Raw genomic sequence first — 16109 nt, forward strand, 5'->3', positions numbered from 1 at the left:
AGATTGCTATCTCAGTATAAAGTAGGACTATAATTCATTATGCTTCTTCTATATTTTTTCTCAGCATTTTTATAAATCCAAGAAGTTCTTTACTGCTGATCTTGGCTTTGCTTTGGAAGAAGTTTCACCACCTTCATTGAAAACTCTGGATAAAAAGTCTGAGCTCCCATTTGTCTTTTCTGTATTATTCGTTTGAGGAGTATATGCTTCATCCTCAATATGGTTCCATTCTAAGGTTGTTCAGAGTGGTAGTAGCTTTATGCATATGAAAGCAATGCAAAAGACGTGAAGGTACTCCTGAGAAACCTAATAAGTGCTTATTTTCCCGTGTTCTAATAATTAAAGCTAACTTACTTTTTTTTTTTTTTTTAAATTAGAATTAATCCTGAAAAACTTACAGACATCCAAAAGAGGATGCAAGCTTTCTTAGCTCAAGATCAGGAGTTAAAAGACAAAGCTCAAAGGGTAAGTCATCTGCTACACTATAGTTCTTGAGGATGCTAGTCGAATAGAACTGCTGTTGGAATAACTGACCTGCTTGTATGTCCCCTAGCAGCAGTGTTTGGAACTGCTAAATTGTTCTGATTTTTAAGCTTTAAAACGTGGCATCAGTAGAAACAATAATCGTGTATTAGCAGTTGATGGTAAGTATGCCTGTATAGCCTGTGTGAGTTGATTCTCAACACGGGCTCATGACCCTGATGCCCGAAGAGCCAACCTGCTGTTGTGGGTGGGTACATATTTATTTTAGTGTTTTGGGTATGAATTTAATTTTTTATTTAGTCGTCACTGCTTCTCATCTGTTTGAGGGTTTTTACTGTTTTGTTTGGGTCTTTCCCAGCTGTTTCGAGTCCGGAACCTGGGGAGGAGTAATCCCATACACCAGTACAGGCTGGGACCAAATGGCTGGAGAGCAACTTTGCAGAAAAGGACCTGGGGCAACAGGTTGTCCTAGTGGACAACAGGCTGAACATGAGCCAACAATGTGCCTTTGCAGCAAAGAAGGTCAAGCACATTCTGGGCGGCATTAGGCACAGCGCTGCTGACAGGTCAAGGGAGGTGATCCTTCCCTTTCCCTCTACTCAGCCCTGGTGAGACACATCTGGAGCGCAGAGCTTGATTCTGGGCTTCCAGTACAAGAAAGACATGGACATATTGGAGGCAAGACCAATGAAGAACCACAAAGATGATTGAGCACTGGGAGTACCTCCTGTATTAGGAGAGAAGTATAAATTAGATGGGGGCAGAGTCTTCTGACTGGTGCCCAGTGACCGGAGAGGAGGCAATGGGCACAAATTTATAAACAAAAAACTCCATTTAAACTCAAGAAAAAAACTTCTATTGTGAGGGTGGTTGAACACTAGAACAAGTTGCACAGAGAGGCTGTGCAGTTTCCGTTATTGGATATTAAAAACTGGGTGTGTTCCTGAGCAGCCTGCTCTAGCTGACCTTGCTTTGAGCAGGGATTTGGACTACCTGATCTCTGGAGGTTCCTTTCAACTTCAACTATTCTGTGATTCTGTAAAGCATAAAGCTGTTAAATCAGTACAAGTATTTTTTTTTTCATCATGTATCTTTGGCAGCACGATGGAGAACAGGACTGTGTACCCTTCTGATTGAAGTTCTTCCTGAGAGGACTTTTCTTGGGGAGCTGATAGAACATTCTGAAATATCAAAAGAGGTTACTGAAAAGTGGCAGATCTCATTCTTTGGCTTAAAAAGTTCAAAATATGAAAATATGTAGGCTTCACATGCTCACTTTCTTAATGAATTTTTATTGTTGTATCTCCTGAATATATATGACAGTTTGTCCTTTCTCAGTGGTAAAATCCAATGCATTGAATAAAGCATTTTAACTGTCATTTGGATTTAAAAGAGAAGCAAAATAGCTTAGAATAGCTCTTCCAGATAAGATGGAGAAGTGTGTAAATGGGACTATGAATGTGATTTCTTTGCTGTTCTGATTAATGTTGGGAGACTTCATGAACAATATGTGAATTTCACCAAGATTTTAGCAGATTTGGGGAAGGTAGGAAAACTTAAAATAACTAGGTAGGTTCCCGGACTAGAGCGAGCTAGTTGTAAAAGATACTTTCCATGGAAGATGGCCTGGGCCTGGCATCACGTTGCCTCTTCTTGCCATGACTAGACATGTTTACTGATCTTTCCCTGGTTTTATAATATCTTTAGACTGTGAACTTTTTGGGATAGAGCTTACTACTTGTTATCGAAGCGCTGCAATGTGATAGTTTTCCAAGGTTAGTTGGTTTGTTTGTTTTTAAACTGCATGGGTATCATGAGCCTATGAATTCTGTAGTTTTACCAGGTGTCTTCCAAACTATGCAAAATCAGGAGTTCAAATTGAGATGCAGGGAAACAAGATGGTTAGAAGAAAAATAAGAAAATCTTTCAGGTCACTTTTTTGTTAATACATATAGGTCAAATTTAAAGAGCACTACCAAAGGCCAAATGATCAGTAATTCATAAATGCCAAAGTCTGAGAAATACAAGTTCTACCCAAGGAAAAGATTGCAGAAATTCTGGGTTAGCGTAAATAACTTTTTATTTGTCTGAGCTAGCATGGGGATTTATGACACCTGAAGACATTCTGGTAAACCTGAGTGATAGGATAAAATGAAAAAGGGATCCTGAATGCTTAAAGATAGACTAAGAGTTGTAGCCTTTCTGCTGAACTCAGATGTAAAATGAGGCAAGTTGCAATATTTAAAACTCTTAAGGTGAGGTTCATCTCACCTAACTTTAGATGTCCTATGTGAGCTAGTCTGCTAGTCTGCCTGAGCTTTCATTTATAGCTGGTAAAAGAAGAATAGGCACTTCTAGTATGCATCCTGACATAGATACCTTAAAAACCCTTTGGGATGGATGAATGGTGGTTTCTTTGCACTGCAGAGGTAGCCTGCGTGACGTGACCTAGCTTGGATGCCTGCAGTAAAGACACTTACTGGGTCAGAGGAGTGTCGTTCTTACTTTCCTAAACAGGGAGTCTTAAATCAAAGTGCCTGAGGAAGTCAGTGGGAGCTTTGTGAATAAAATGTCTAAGGCAATGTTCAAGGGACTGCTTTTAAAACTATTTTTGGTGTTTAGGTATCCCAGGTTTTTGTAGTGCACAAAGTGTTACTTGTAGCATGTGGAATGTCAGCATCAGCTTCATCCTGACGTTACACAGGCCAGATGTACTGGTGACATATTACGAGCATCTGCAACTGCCAGAGGAAGTTGCAGTTACCACCAATTTGTATCAGAAGTGACAGAGCAGCTGGTTGGGGGAGGACAAGAGTAGGAAGCCAGCATCATCTTACTTGGAATGAAAATACTAACAAACCTCTCTGTTTCTGGCTTTGGCTTTTTAAGATCTCTTAAAAGGCAGAGAGAGATTCTGAATTGGGCAAAAGAAAATAATAAAGTTTCAAAATAGCACAAGAATAAAATCAAACATGGCCTGTCTGTCAATGTTACAGATAAAAAATTAATTTATTAATTTTTTTTTTTTAATTGCCATTTAATTACCCTTTCAAGCCATTTTTATTGCAATTTTTCATTTATGGGTAGCAGTGCAGTGTCATCTTGCAGACAAACTGTATATACATTCAGTTTTTGAAAATCTTGAAGTATGGACAAGTGGTTTATCATAAAAGTGTCCCTCCTTAATAAGATTCAAGTATGAGTGTTCAGACATACTATGCAAATATGCCCCAGTAGTCTTACATATCAATGTGAATAAAACAATAAAAATAATGCAAATGAAATCCTGACTTTGGATCCTTATCTGGAATGCTGGATTTCTCAAAGGCACGGCCTTGTGCTGTCTACCCTGTCTGTTGCAAGCTGCCAAATTCTTGACATTTGTAAGAAATAAATTCCCTACCTGAATGGATCAGATAGCAGTGAAACAGCATAGCTATGCACAGAAGTTCAAGTAGGATGTACTTTACTGTGTTGAGGGCAAGAGGTCTAAGCGACTGTGTCCTCCTCTAAGCTTGTTGATTTACTTCAAGATGCTTTTACTTTGGTTTTTTTTTTAAAAAAAAAAAAAGAAAAAGGAAAAAAGAACAAAGAAAATTCTTGATTGCTAATTGCTTCAGCAAACTTTATGGTTCATTTGATAGGACGTGATTTCTCTGCTGTTGCTTGGAAAGAGAGGGTGAATCAGATTGGGGCTCCTTTGAAACCTTTGCAGTTCCTCTCATGGACTAATGCTGCTTTTTGGCATTTCTTGTAATTTTAATATTTAATATGTCAATTCATTCAGTTCTGAAAATCAGTTTTAAAAAAAATGTTTTTCTTGCTAGTTTGAATGTTATTGCGTACTGGGACACTGAAGTGATGTCTGTCCATTAAATTCTTCATCGCACCCAGAGGGACGTGCAGGGTGTTACAGCCTGAGATTCCAGTCACGCCCTGTTACTTTGAATTCTGTCAAAACAGCACATACATTGAATTGTGTGTGTTTTAATATTTAAAACAGTTATCCAAGAAATCAATAAATCAAAATCTAAATGTAGCTAATTAGTAGAGCATAGTACTTTTTGTCTAATGTATTTCCAGTACTTGTACAGTAGTCTCAGGTTGTTTTGGGGGCCTTTAGCTACTATTGCAATAGAGCTATAAGATATTTCTGATGCCCAACATTAACATTTTCCATAATGGTATAAATTAATTCATCTAATAATATTTTTGTAAAGTTTAGTTATTAAAAAAAACCCTTGAAAGTGATACCAAAACAGCAGAAATGGCAGTGGACAACAGCAATTGATAGAAGAGCAGGAAAAAAGTTCACACTGACTAAACTTGTTCTCCCTCAGCTGTCCAGTGTGTGTGTGCAGAGTGACCAAGTCTTAGGAGAATTGAATAAAATCCAAGTGAGATGACAATATTTTAGAAGGAGGTTGAAGTGAAGGCATTGAAATCAAATCAAAATCAAAGAAGTCAGTTGGTCTTTCTGTACTGCATTTCTCTTCTTGTAAAGTAGAACAACTCTTCTCTTCTCTAGTTTGGGTGTAAACTGTTGGAGTAGGGAACGTCTTTTGCTGGAAGTGTTCACAATGCCTAAAATAATAGAGAATGAGGTCAGCTGAAGACTTTAATCATCATTATATTACTACTGAATGATCTTTGAAGCCTCTTGCCTAAATTAGATGCCCATTTCTTTGAACGTAGAGCAATACCATCCTGCATACAGTCCATAACAAACTTTAAAAATTGTTTCGAGTCTCAGCGGGCTGAACCCTGTTGACAGCTGATAAACGTGAGTTAGAACATGGGGCATTTGGTTGGTCGTTCATTCTTGGTTATTGTAGGGCTTGATACATGTGCAAAAGGTGTGTTCTTTCTGCCCCTTATCTATAATTTATTAATTTCTAGACCGTTGTACCAAAGAAATACTAATGAAGTAAGTAGATGGCTTTATAGGTTATCCAAAAGGCAGAATGAGATTTCTACCCTGTGGCATGTAGTGACTCATGTAGATCTTCAGATCTGCAACTCTCAGATTCACAGAAAAGATACTTCTTGTTTAAACTGCTTTTTTCCGTATGTCACTACAGAGGAAGCAGAGGCTCCATCATTTATTTTTGTCACTGCTTGCTAGACAGCAAAGATTAATGAGATCTGTCAAATTTGAAGCCTTTTCTTAAAGGTTCTAGTTATCTTCGTAAAATTATTAATAATTTAATGTGAGCAAACAAGTGTTTTATTCCACACGTCATTCTTGGTAGCAGCTGAATGGATTGTGCTAGCACCTTCCACTGCTAAAATTAATTGAAAGACATAATCTGGACAGGAAACTTTACCCAAAAACAGCATTTGGGAAAATAAGCAAATGAAAATTTACTTCTGTGATGAGGTGTTGGGCAGCTTGCAAAGTATATCTCTTAGTTTTACACATCTTACAATTAATAGTTTTTATTCCAGTTTGCCAAGGGGAAAAGTATCACTTCATGACATTGCTTAATTTACTGTCTCATCTTTCTTTTCACTTTTTGGAAATGTTTTTCCTCTTATAAGCATTTAAAGAATCCCCATAAGAGATTGATGCTCCTAACTGTTGGGTCTTTTCCTCCTCTATCTCAGGTTAACAAGAAATAGATTTTTTTTTTTTTTTTTTTTAAATTCCACATGAATTATTAATACAATAATTTTCTCTGACAGGTGCCTGTACATAGCAGAACAAGGGTGTGATTGTAATATGTTTGAATATAATCCTATGAACTTAATTTGCTATCGTTACTAGTGTTTGCTGGTTTAAGCCTCATAGGAGTTTTGGTATGTGTTAGAAATTAGATTACAAAAAACAGAAATACAAGGATCTTTTCTGATACTTAAAATATTCCAGTATTTATGCTGATGATGGTAGGCAGAAATAGACTACGTAAAAGAAACATGAGAAGAATAAGAATTTTTCCTGTGGGGAAGGATGGAAGGAAAATACAACACAAGATTAAGTTATTCTGTTATGCAGTGCTTCCAGGTTTCTTGGTGAAAGTCTGGGATTAATTGAAACTTCAGCCTTGGACTGATCTTAGTAAATATTGTATAATGAATTTATGTTGGTCAGCTGAGTTGCATTAATTAACTGTGTGTATGTGATGAGCTGATGGCAAATGCAAGGTAATATGAATTATCCTAGGCCTCAGTGAAAGGCAGCTACGTTGAGTTGAATCACTTTTAGTGGCTAAGATTAAGTCAGGACAACTCAGACTGATAGCAACACAGTCTGTTCTTGCTTCCACATATGTCGGAATAGTGTAACAACATTCAGAAAAGCTGGTAGAAAAAATTGAATCACTGATGTTTCCTTCTGACTAATTTGCCGTATTTTTTTTCTAGCGAAAATAACATGACATACCGTTGGGAAATTCAGCCAATTAATGTGCATTTAATGAAATATTTGAATACTTGAAGTCGCATCACTTCTGTGGTACTGATAAATTTTGGGTGATGGGTATTGAGTAAAAGAATTTCAGTCTGAAATCAATTTTAGATTGCTTAATAGTGGAATTCTAATTTGTGTTTGGAGCAACAGTATAATGTTAGTTTCATGGGTTGGTAATTGAATGGTTTCTCTTTTTATTATTTATTTCTCTTTAAATACTTTTGTTTTTCTTTCAGTGTTTTGTGTCCTACTTGCGTTCAGTTTACTTAATGAAGAATAAGGAAGTATTTGATGTTTTCAAATTGCCTCTAGCAGAATATGCCCTGTAAGTATAATCGACTTTGAAAGTGAAAACTGTATAGTGAGAAGTTTTGCAGTGTATATGATAGATTTAAATAGCTGTTTTGACTCTGTTAACACACAGAATTGGACAGTCTTGTAATGTATTTACAGCTTCATATTTATGCTGTGCTTTTGCATATTTTCAAACACATTCCAAATAGAAATTATGTGTAAAACCTATATATCTCTACAGAGAGAAATTACTCTTACAGCAGAAGGTACTTTTGCTAGATAAAATAGAAGACAAAACTTGTGAAGTAAAAGGATAGAGAAAATAGGGTTGGGTTTGGTTTTTTGTTTTTTTTTTTTTTTCTCCCCAGGTTTGCCCTTCAGCCTCATAGTTAAATGCCAACCTATAAAGTGTATTATTTAAAAAGAAATTGGACTATCTAAAAATGATATATTGCAGTCTCATTTTGAGTGTGATTGGGACATTGCTCCTTGGACATAAATTACTTTTCAGAAGATTCAGTGTGCTTGGTAAAGATGAAACATCTGCACTGGACTGAATAGCATCTATTTTACTATGTCTATTTTTGTACATATATGTGAACCATTCCACATCTTGTATGAGAGGGAAATTAATTTTGACAGGTTGACTTTACAGATGACAACCACCTGAGATTGTTTTAAGACGTGAAGTTTTCAAATAATCTCATGGGACATAGAGTACTCAGAAGGGAGCAGGAAGGTACTCAAAGATGCATGGTAAATTAATTTTACGTCTGTGGAATTTCATACAGAGAAGACTTAAGTCTTCCAACTTGTCAGCACGTGGCATAATGAACTAAAATGTGACAAATTACTAGACTGTAGAACACCTGGTCTTCCTGTGCTCTGCTGCAATTAACGTGATTATGTTTTTAAGGTACATAAGCCTATTATAAAAGACGCTTTCTTACTTTATGGACTGAGAAATTTTTGAAAAGGAGAACTAGCAAAAACTTGAAAAATTTCACTACATACATTGCCTGCCCCTTCACGTGTGTGATTTGTCAGCATCTTTAAAACTTTATTGAGGTTTTACTATGCTGAACGTAAGGGGTAGTGGCAGAAGATGGGGACTAAAAGGGATGACCACACAAATTTTAACTAGTGTGTTAAGAAACCAACTGACAGGTGGTGGTAATGCTGAATTTTCAGAATCCCAGTGCCTCTTTCTGGATTTCAGCATGGTGTGCCATCTAGTATCTGATACTGATGTGGACAGAGGAGTCTACAGTTCTGTTCTCAGGCCTTTGTGCCAGGATTTAGTCCTTCATCAAAGTCAATTCTAATCCCAACTTTGAAAAGTTACTAATAAGTCATTGCTGTATTAAAATGGAAGAAACTAGACAGTTGTTTGGAGAGAGTAGGAGAGGTTTAGTCAAGACTCTGAAATATATGGAAGCATAATCAAAAAGTCAGAAGATAATAAATCTGTGAGATAATCTGGAGATTCTGCTCTAAATGAACAGTTTGTTGGCACTCTTCTTCCACGCTTTCCAGACTGCTAGTCTACCTAAATACACCCTGCAGTCCCCTGGCTTTCAATTCAGTGCATATCCACTGATACTGTGGATCAGTCACTTAATTTATGTGAAAAGCCCTCGAAGTCTGGTATGTTTGAATTCTGCATTCAGAAGCAACCTTGGTTTACGTTCTGTACACAAACTCGTGGCAAAACCTGGAATGAGAATCCTTTCTTCCCTTTACTTTCTGTGTGTATTCTCTGAAAAGTATTTCAGCCTTTCTGTGGAGATTTACTGCTAGCTTGATAGATGTTACTCCACCAGAAATCCTGCAGAGAAAACAGGCTGTTTAATGCCCCTGTCAGGTTTGCATTTCAGGCTGTTGCCCACCATCTCTCTTGCCTGGCATGTCTGTGCACTGAGAATCTCTTAAGCTCTGTTGATTGAGTCTGCAGAAAAGCTGTAGTCTTTTTTGTTTTTACATATTATATAAAATTATTATACATAGAGAAAACAATATAAAAAACGAAAAGTGTGTGTGTGCATTTCTGTACATGTATACACATATGTATTCTAGAGATTCATCACCTTTAAGCTATGGTACAATAGTATTCTCTCCAGTATACTCTCATTACAAATTGCTATCAAGAATAATTTGCTGGAGGAAGACTTGCAGAGGCCTTGTCTTAACATAGGCAGCATTTAAGTTTGGTAACGGAGAACCTTGATGCTTGCATAAAAGAGAAATTTTTCGTTGCAAAACACAGCTTTGAAAACATAAGAAAATGTAAACAAACAACAGGGTGGAAAGGGATAATTAGTTAGTCTGGTCTCCTGGATAGGAGATAAGGTAAAGAGGAGGCAAGGATTTGAAATATTTTACTTCTCAGGCACTTTATTTTGTTAAATGCTAACATATATGTCAGTCTCCAGGGGCAGATTGTAACAGGCGAGTGTGCTGGATGGACAGGTTAGTCACAGCTCTGAGGGGCTGCCAAGGAAGGTAATTTCTTCTATGATTTTTGTCATGTCTTCCAGGAGGAATGCAGCATATTTTTCTCTGTTTATCCCTGTATTGGTACATAGAGAATAAATAAAGCAGGTTGAATCCAAGTTATTTGGGAAATGTCTGATACACACAACTTAGTACCCAGCTAGTTTTGCAAGTATTGCTTACAGATCAGTGTTACAAAGCAGTAGGTAGCTGCAGGTGCTGTCAGGTCTGAAATGTGCAATACCAGGATGCATGATCCATCTGTCCACATCTGTCTGTCCTCTCACTGACCAGGGAAAGCACCCACTGCACCATTACCCCACCCCAGTCCCCCTGGCTGTGGATGTAGGCCTGACCTTACTGCATGGTCAGGGCAGAGGGTTTGGTTTGTTGTCTTGCTCCGGCTGCCCTGAGCAAGTGTGGGGCTACCCGGCACATCCCCCAGACAGCGCCCATCACAGGCTTTGTACATCTCATCTTCCCTTTGCTGGTTCTTGGCCCTCCTTCTCTCTGCCCTTGAACTTCCTTTTCTAGACCATAGTCTCCTTCCAACTAAAAAGCCTGCCCCTAATTACTTTCTCCCAGTTGTTTCCAATCTTCATACACATGTAACCAAACTTAGTATTTCTCATGCTGATACCTAGTTAATCTCAGCCTCATATGGTATTACTCATACGGACCTCAATATTCCCTCCAGTAATCTGTGGAGTTTTGGCATTTCTCACGCAACTCCCCCTCAATTACCTGGAGATCCAGCCATCCCTTTCTGAGCTTTCTGTAACTACTTCTGTAAGCTTCTGAGCTTTCTGATCCTGCCATACAGATCTCTGAACAAGCTGCAGTCTCCTCTCTCAAAGTCCAGGGTCATCATCCTCGTTTCTTCTAGGATCTTGAACTACCTTTTCTCATTGTGCAGCCAAGCCTGCTATTGACCTTCACTCACCTTAGAAGTAAATGTACTTGCATGTGCATGAGTAGCAGTTCCAGTAGAGTGCCTCTCAAAGTTAGCTAATCCAGTTAACTTGGAGAAATGGTCTTTAATGCACTCTAGAAATCTCTGTTGCTTATGCTTTGCTGTGTTGCCCTTTGAACAGGTGTCAGGGTGGCTCAGGTACCAAGAGCACCAGGGCCTGCAACTGCAATGTTGAGGCTTCTTTTACTTTTGTAAAGAAGGCTACATCTCGGTGTTCCAAATGATTGGATTCCAACCATGACATCCTCTTTGTTGGCCTTCTCTTTGATCCTGACCCATAAACTCTTGATTAGGTTGGCCCTCCTTATTAGTAGAGTACCATGCATTTGAGCTCCTTAATGTAGAGGGCTAAAGCTGGCTAGTCAAATAAATAGCACAGCAAAAGCAATTTCTTTGTTTTGGTTATTAATCAGATCATCTGGAAAGCCTGTTAATTCAGACTTGTGTCACTTCAGTTGATTTGATTTCTCCTGTTTTCAAATGGTTGCTCATCCTGTCTTCTGAAAACATTTTAAATGTTAAATGTAGATGTAGCATACATTGCTGCAAGGCAAGTAATACACATTTCTTCTCTTGAAATAACTTCTGGGAGTATTTAAACTTTTTCAAGCTATTTTAAATTTTTGTCTGAACCTGTTCTACAGTAAAAGAAATCACTGTGCTGTGTTTTTATGTGTTCAAATCATTCTGAAGAAGTTCACTAATGGAATACATCTTATATTTAGTAAATGTAGTAACTTAATATTAGAATGAAGCACTAACTTGTGTAAAATTGTTGTGCAGCAGTTCTGCAGAAGTGACCTCAGATTCTTTACAACTGGCTCATATTTCAAAAAGGACTGGAAATCATCTAGGTGCGGATTAGGAACTCTTGTGACACTTAAAAATTTAAAGATTGTACTGGTCTTAAATTTCCTGTTTAATTTGTTTTGTGCAAGGACAGATTTTGATCTGAGTATCTAAGATTCTGTCTTTTTAAAGGGCTAACAGATTCACAGCTTTTCACCCAATCCAAATAGAGGCATAGTGAAGTTTACATTAACGTGTTAATGTAAACATACTCAAGATCTTTATATGAGCATAATTAACAAACCTCAGAAGAGGCAGTATTTTATGTCTGATACACCATTCGTTCGAATGAATTTTTAAAAATGTTTACTAATTTTGATTTTCCGTATTCAATAGCAAACAAAAGTGGTGTTCTTCTTAAAGCTGTACAGTGTTCCTTCTTTGGAGTTTTACTCTTTTAACTTATTTCCTGAAAGTCGTTGTCAACTTGCTTTGAATTGGAGGAGGTACCTGAGCATTGTAGCTATTTTGTTCAGTTAATTCTATGCATTCCCTGATCAGTGTTAGGCAATGATGATGTCTGGTCGCCTCAGTTTCTGTTCATGAATAGAACTGTCAGCTATACTGTCATTTTTAGTAGAAAAATAATCCATTGGTTTCAGTATTGCTTTTAGAAGCTGATTTAAAAGGTCTTTCTGTAAGAGCTTTCTCCCAAGAAGTCATTGCATTTCACACCAAAATATGAAACAGGATTGTTTCTTGGTTTGTCAGCTGAATTTGTGTTGCCATTTTAAGGCTACCATAATCTGAGGACTACATTGTGGTGTTAGCAAGTTTTTAGTGCTCTCTTGTTAGAATTTATGAAATCTCACTAAATACCTGCTTTTTGTCTGTCTTTATGAGAACCTTGCGCATTTCTTATTCCAGAAGATTGCATGAATGCTAGCACTGAAATCAAAGAATAGCTGTAACTTTAGTCAGAGTAGGATTCTGATCTGAGTGGCATCTAATGCGTTAATGAAAACTAATTCTGCCCTTTCTAGTTGATGGAAAGAAACGCTGGTTCATATGTTCAGGTTTTTTAGTATAACTGAACTCTGGATTTGGCAAATGATTAAGAAATAGATTCTAAAGAAACTGTTGAATCTTACAATATGAGGAAACTTCTAGTAGTAGTAGAATGTGTTTGTCCCAAATTGTTCTCCGTTTGGAACATACTATAGAAAAGAGGCAGTAATGAGCCTCTTTGCTGACATTTCTTTGAGAAGTTGTGTGATTAAAAGTGTTTGGGGATTGTTTGTACACAACTTTGTTTAAGCTTGTCTACTATTACTTTCTTACCAAATTTGACCTTAATACCTTTCCTCTCTCTCAAGGCTGTATTCTTTTGGTTCAGATGTCATTTGAATTCTGATAGCACTGGTCTTTTTTGGTAGGATTGCTAAGTAGTGTAGAAAAACTGGCCAACGCTAACTGATAATTAATTTTATGCAATTATTAAAGTAAGACATTAGTGCAGAACAGCAATCTGGCGGGTGGGATTTCATATTTGAATGAGAACAGCTGTGTTGAAGTCTCCTCCACAGCATGGGCTGCTCTTTTTGACGTTTTTTAACTTTTCCTGTTGAGAGAGTAGTTTCTTCACTTTGTCAAACTTTTCTCTACAGCCATGATCCTGATCTTTGATACTAGCTCTGGAGACATAGAAGAGAAGCTGTGATAAAATTGGAGTTTGCAACCCTGTGTACATTGTGTCTGTCTGCATGAGAAAGAGAAGTGAACACAGATTGCATAGTTGCCGTACAGTACTACTACTTGCCGTACTTTATCAACAGTTGACAGCAACACTTAATGTAGAATAATGTTGTGAAATCCGGAAAAGCAAAAAAGTGTTTCTCTTGCAAAGGATTTTTTTTTGCTATTTTGATCCCCTTGCCAAAGAGATTGCACATTCATTGACGTTGCAGCAATCTCTTTATACGTGTTTTACCGTGCCTGGTGTTAAGGCCCAATTCCGGGTTTGAATCTCCTCCAGCTGCTGCAGTGAAGCATTACATCTGCTTTGTTTGGTTATTTTTGTTTCAGTTAGACAATAGACCAAACTTTAACACATAGTTTCATTGCAAAGGTAATTAGTGTTAGCTGTCAAACACTGAAACAAGTTTAACATTGCTGGTTGCTCCAATTTCAGTTCCCAAATATGTTGTGTTATCCTCTCAGCAGTGCACTATCAGTAAATGTGCAAAATACATTGGATAGAAACTTACTTTGATCATTTTTTCATAAAACTCTATTTGCTTTACTATTGCGGTTAATTGCTTGTAGAAGAACAGTATTGGGTTATCTTAAACATACTTAATATATCTTATTATCTTAATATACTTAAACAAAATGAACTTTACATTAAAATTAAGGCTTTATTTATTGAAAAACTTGTTCCTCGTCCTAACAGTGTGAGCTGCTTTTTGGGTGCCTGTCCACTTTTCAGTGTTTTAACCTGTGGCCAGTACCAAAACTGCCCCGTTTAACCACAGGTCTGGTTGTGTTTGGGTTTTTTTTTTTTGTTTGTTCGTCATTTAAGCAGGGTGCCTCTCTTGTTGACTACTCTGTCCCATTGGCTACCATTAACAGTTCAAGGCTCTCCGGGGCCTACGGTCCACTCTTGCTGCTGTGCAGTACCGTTTGGATGCTTCATGGACTGTTTATAAGGACATTTCCACCAGGGAGTATAGATTTGATTTTTCTCCTGTGACATAACTCAGGTTTCTTTATTCAGAGCTGTGTGGTGAAAAGAAGACGTAATGCTGTCTACTTGAAATAAGTAGCTTTGAGAGGAGAGGTGGTGTATAACTGCGTAATCTGAATCGAAAGAGACCGATCTTTTATACGTGTGTGTGCACGTGTACATGTGTAGCCATTTTAGTTGGTTAAATACTTTACTCCCTTGCTAAGTGTATGTACAAGCCCTGAGTATTACAAATACTATGAGTTCTGTATTGTGTGTTTTTAAATGTAGCTGTGGGCCTCTGTGTGTTCCTTGTACAGTACCGGTATCCTCCCACATTTTTTTATTCACCTAATGAGAAGGCTCATGAACTTTGAAAGAGACTTAAATATTGCTTATTTGGATTTGGATTTGACAGGGTCAGGTGTAATAATAGTGGGCAATTATGAAGTTTACTGAAGTCAAATGATCTGTTGGAGACGGGGTACCTGTTCCCATGCAATGCTCTCCAGAATTTTTGCTATACAGTATTTTTGCTTTTTGGCTAATTTTTGTCCCTTCATGTATAGAGTACTAGTATAACTTTGAATTGTCATGAATAACTAGGTAAAATAATAGTATTGTCGGCACTGCTAGCTACGTATGCCGTGAAGGTAAAGCCTTGCTGTAGAGGGATGCAGGTAGGTGAGATTTCCTTTGAGGGAGAAGTGTCTCTCTGCCTTAGCTTTTTCTGCAATTAGTCATTTATCTGTACTGAGTTTGTTCTTCTAATCTTTACATCACCGTGAGATGGGGTAAATGTTCTGGATGCACTGCTAGCAGTGAAGGACACTGACAGAGATCAGTGCTATCTCAGTCCTTGACATGACGTCTGTATATTTTCAATACCAAATTACATTTGCGTTTCTTCCACCATATTTTACTGTGAATCATAGATAATTTGCTCTTCTCTACAGCTGTTCAGGTTCTTTGTTTGCTTTCTTTCCTGGGAGGATTTGTAACTGTTCTTGAGAGTTCTCAGTTATTTCATCTTCTTTCCTCTCCCAATGTTCACTTGCATTTTTCAAGCTAGATTGTCCTGTTGTAGGCTAAATACTGTTTTGTAAATATGTTGGTTGAAATGTATCAATATGAATTACCATAATTAAAATCGAATCACTTGAGCCATCGATGAGCGCTTCTAATTTAGTCAAATTTTGTGTATCTGCCTTTCAGATTAATTTATGTTTAATTCCATGCTTTAGATCACTTGGTCTTGCAATGGCACCTCGTGTGAGATTTCTTCAAAAAGTTCGCAAACAACTGTGTGCGAATGAGGCAGCTGATGGGACGGATCACTTGAAGGAGACAGAGCAAAATAAAAATACCCTCTCCTCAATAAACAAGGAAGGAGTGGAGAAATGCGGAACTAATTTCACTGGAAAGGTGTCTGTTAACAAAACAAGGGAAAAGGAGAGAAGGGAAGAAACTGAGGAATGTTCTGCTTCCAGTGAAGGGGCTGAGGAGACTGATGAGTCTGAGGATGAATCGAAAGAGGTATCGGAGGAGGAGGAGGAGGAAAAAGAAGTTCCTGTACCAAGCAGGGTTCCAAGCCCAGACTCCATGCAGTTCTTTGAAGATGACGACGATGATGATGATGATACTAAAGGTCTTGATTTGCTGACAGTGAAACGACGGAATGTTTTTGGTGTGGAATCTAAAGATAATCCAGCACCGGTAAGTTCACTTTATAGTAACATTTATGAATCTTAATGATTTTATATTAGACATACTCCAGGTAAGGAGGAGGAGGAAGGAGAAAGTTCTGCTTTTAGCAGATGTCGTGGTTTAACCCCAGCCAGCAAATAAACCCCATGCAGCCGCTCGCTCATTCCTCCACCTCCAGTGGGATGGGCGAGAGAATCGGGAGGGCACAAGCAGGAAAACTTGCGGGTTGGGATAAG

At 37.8% G+C, this 16109-nt stretch overlaps 1 protein-coding gene across 1 annotated transcript in view; it reads left to right on the forward strand.

Annotated features, from left to right (window-relative positions):
* The window catches only part of DDX10 (DEAD (Asp-Glu-Ala-Asp) box polypeptide 10), a gene marked incomplete at its 5' end in the record, with an annotated part of 50130 nt that overhangs the window by 31846 nt on the left and 2175 nt on the right, over positions 1-16109 (forward strand). Inside the window, 3 exon segments of the mRNA XM_009586484.1 lie at positions 378-465; positions 7129-7217; positions 15411-15882. Of these exon segments, the coding sequence (XP_009584779.1) occupies positions 378-465; positions 7129-7217; positions 15411-15882 (649 nt within the window).

The sequence above is a fragment of the Fulmarus glacialis genome, unplaced genomic scaffold, assembly GCF_000690835.1.
Source record: "Fulmarus glacialis isolate BGI_N327 unplaced genomic scaffold, ASM69083v1 scaffold7691, whole genome shotgun sequence".
Taxonomy (NCBI): domain Eukaryota; kingdom Metazoa; phylum Chordata; class Aves; order Procellariiformes; family Procellariidae; genus Fulmarus; species Fulmarus glacialis.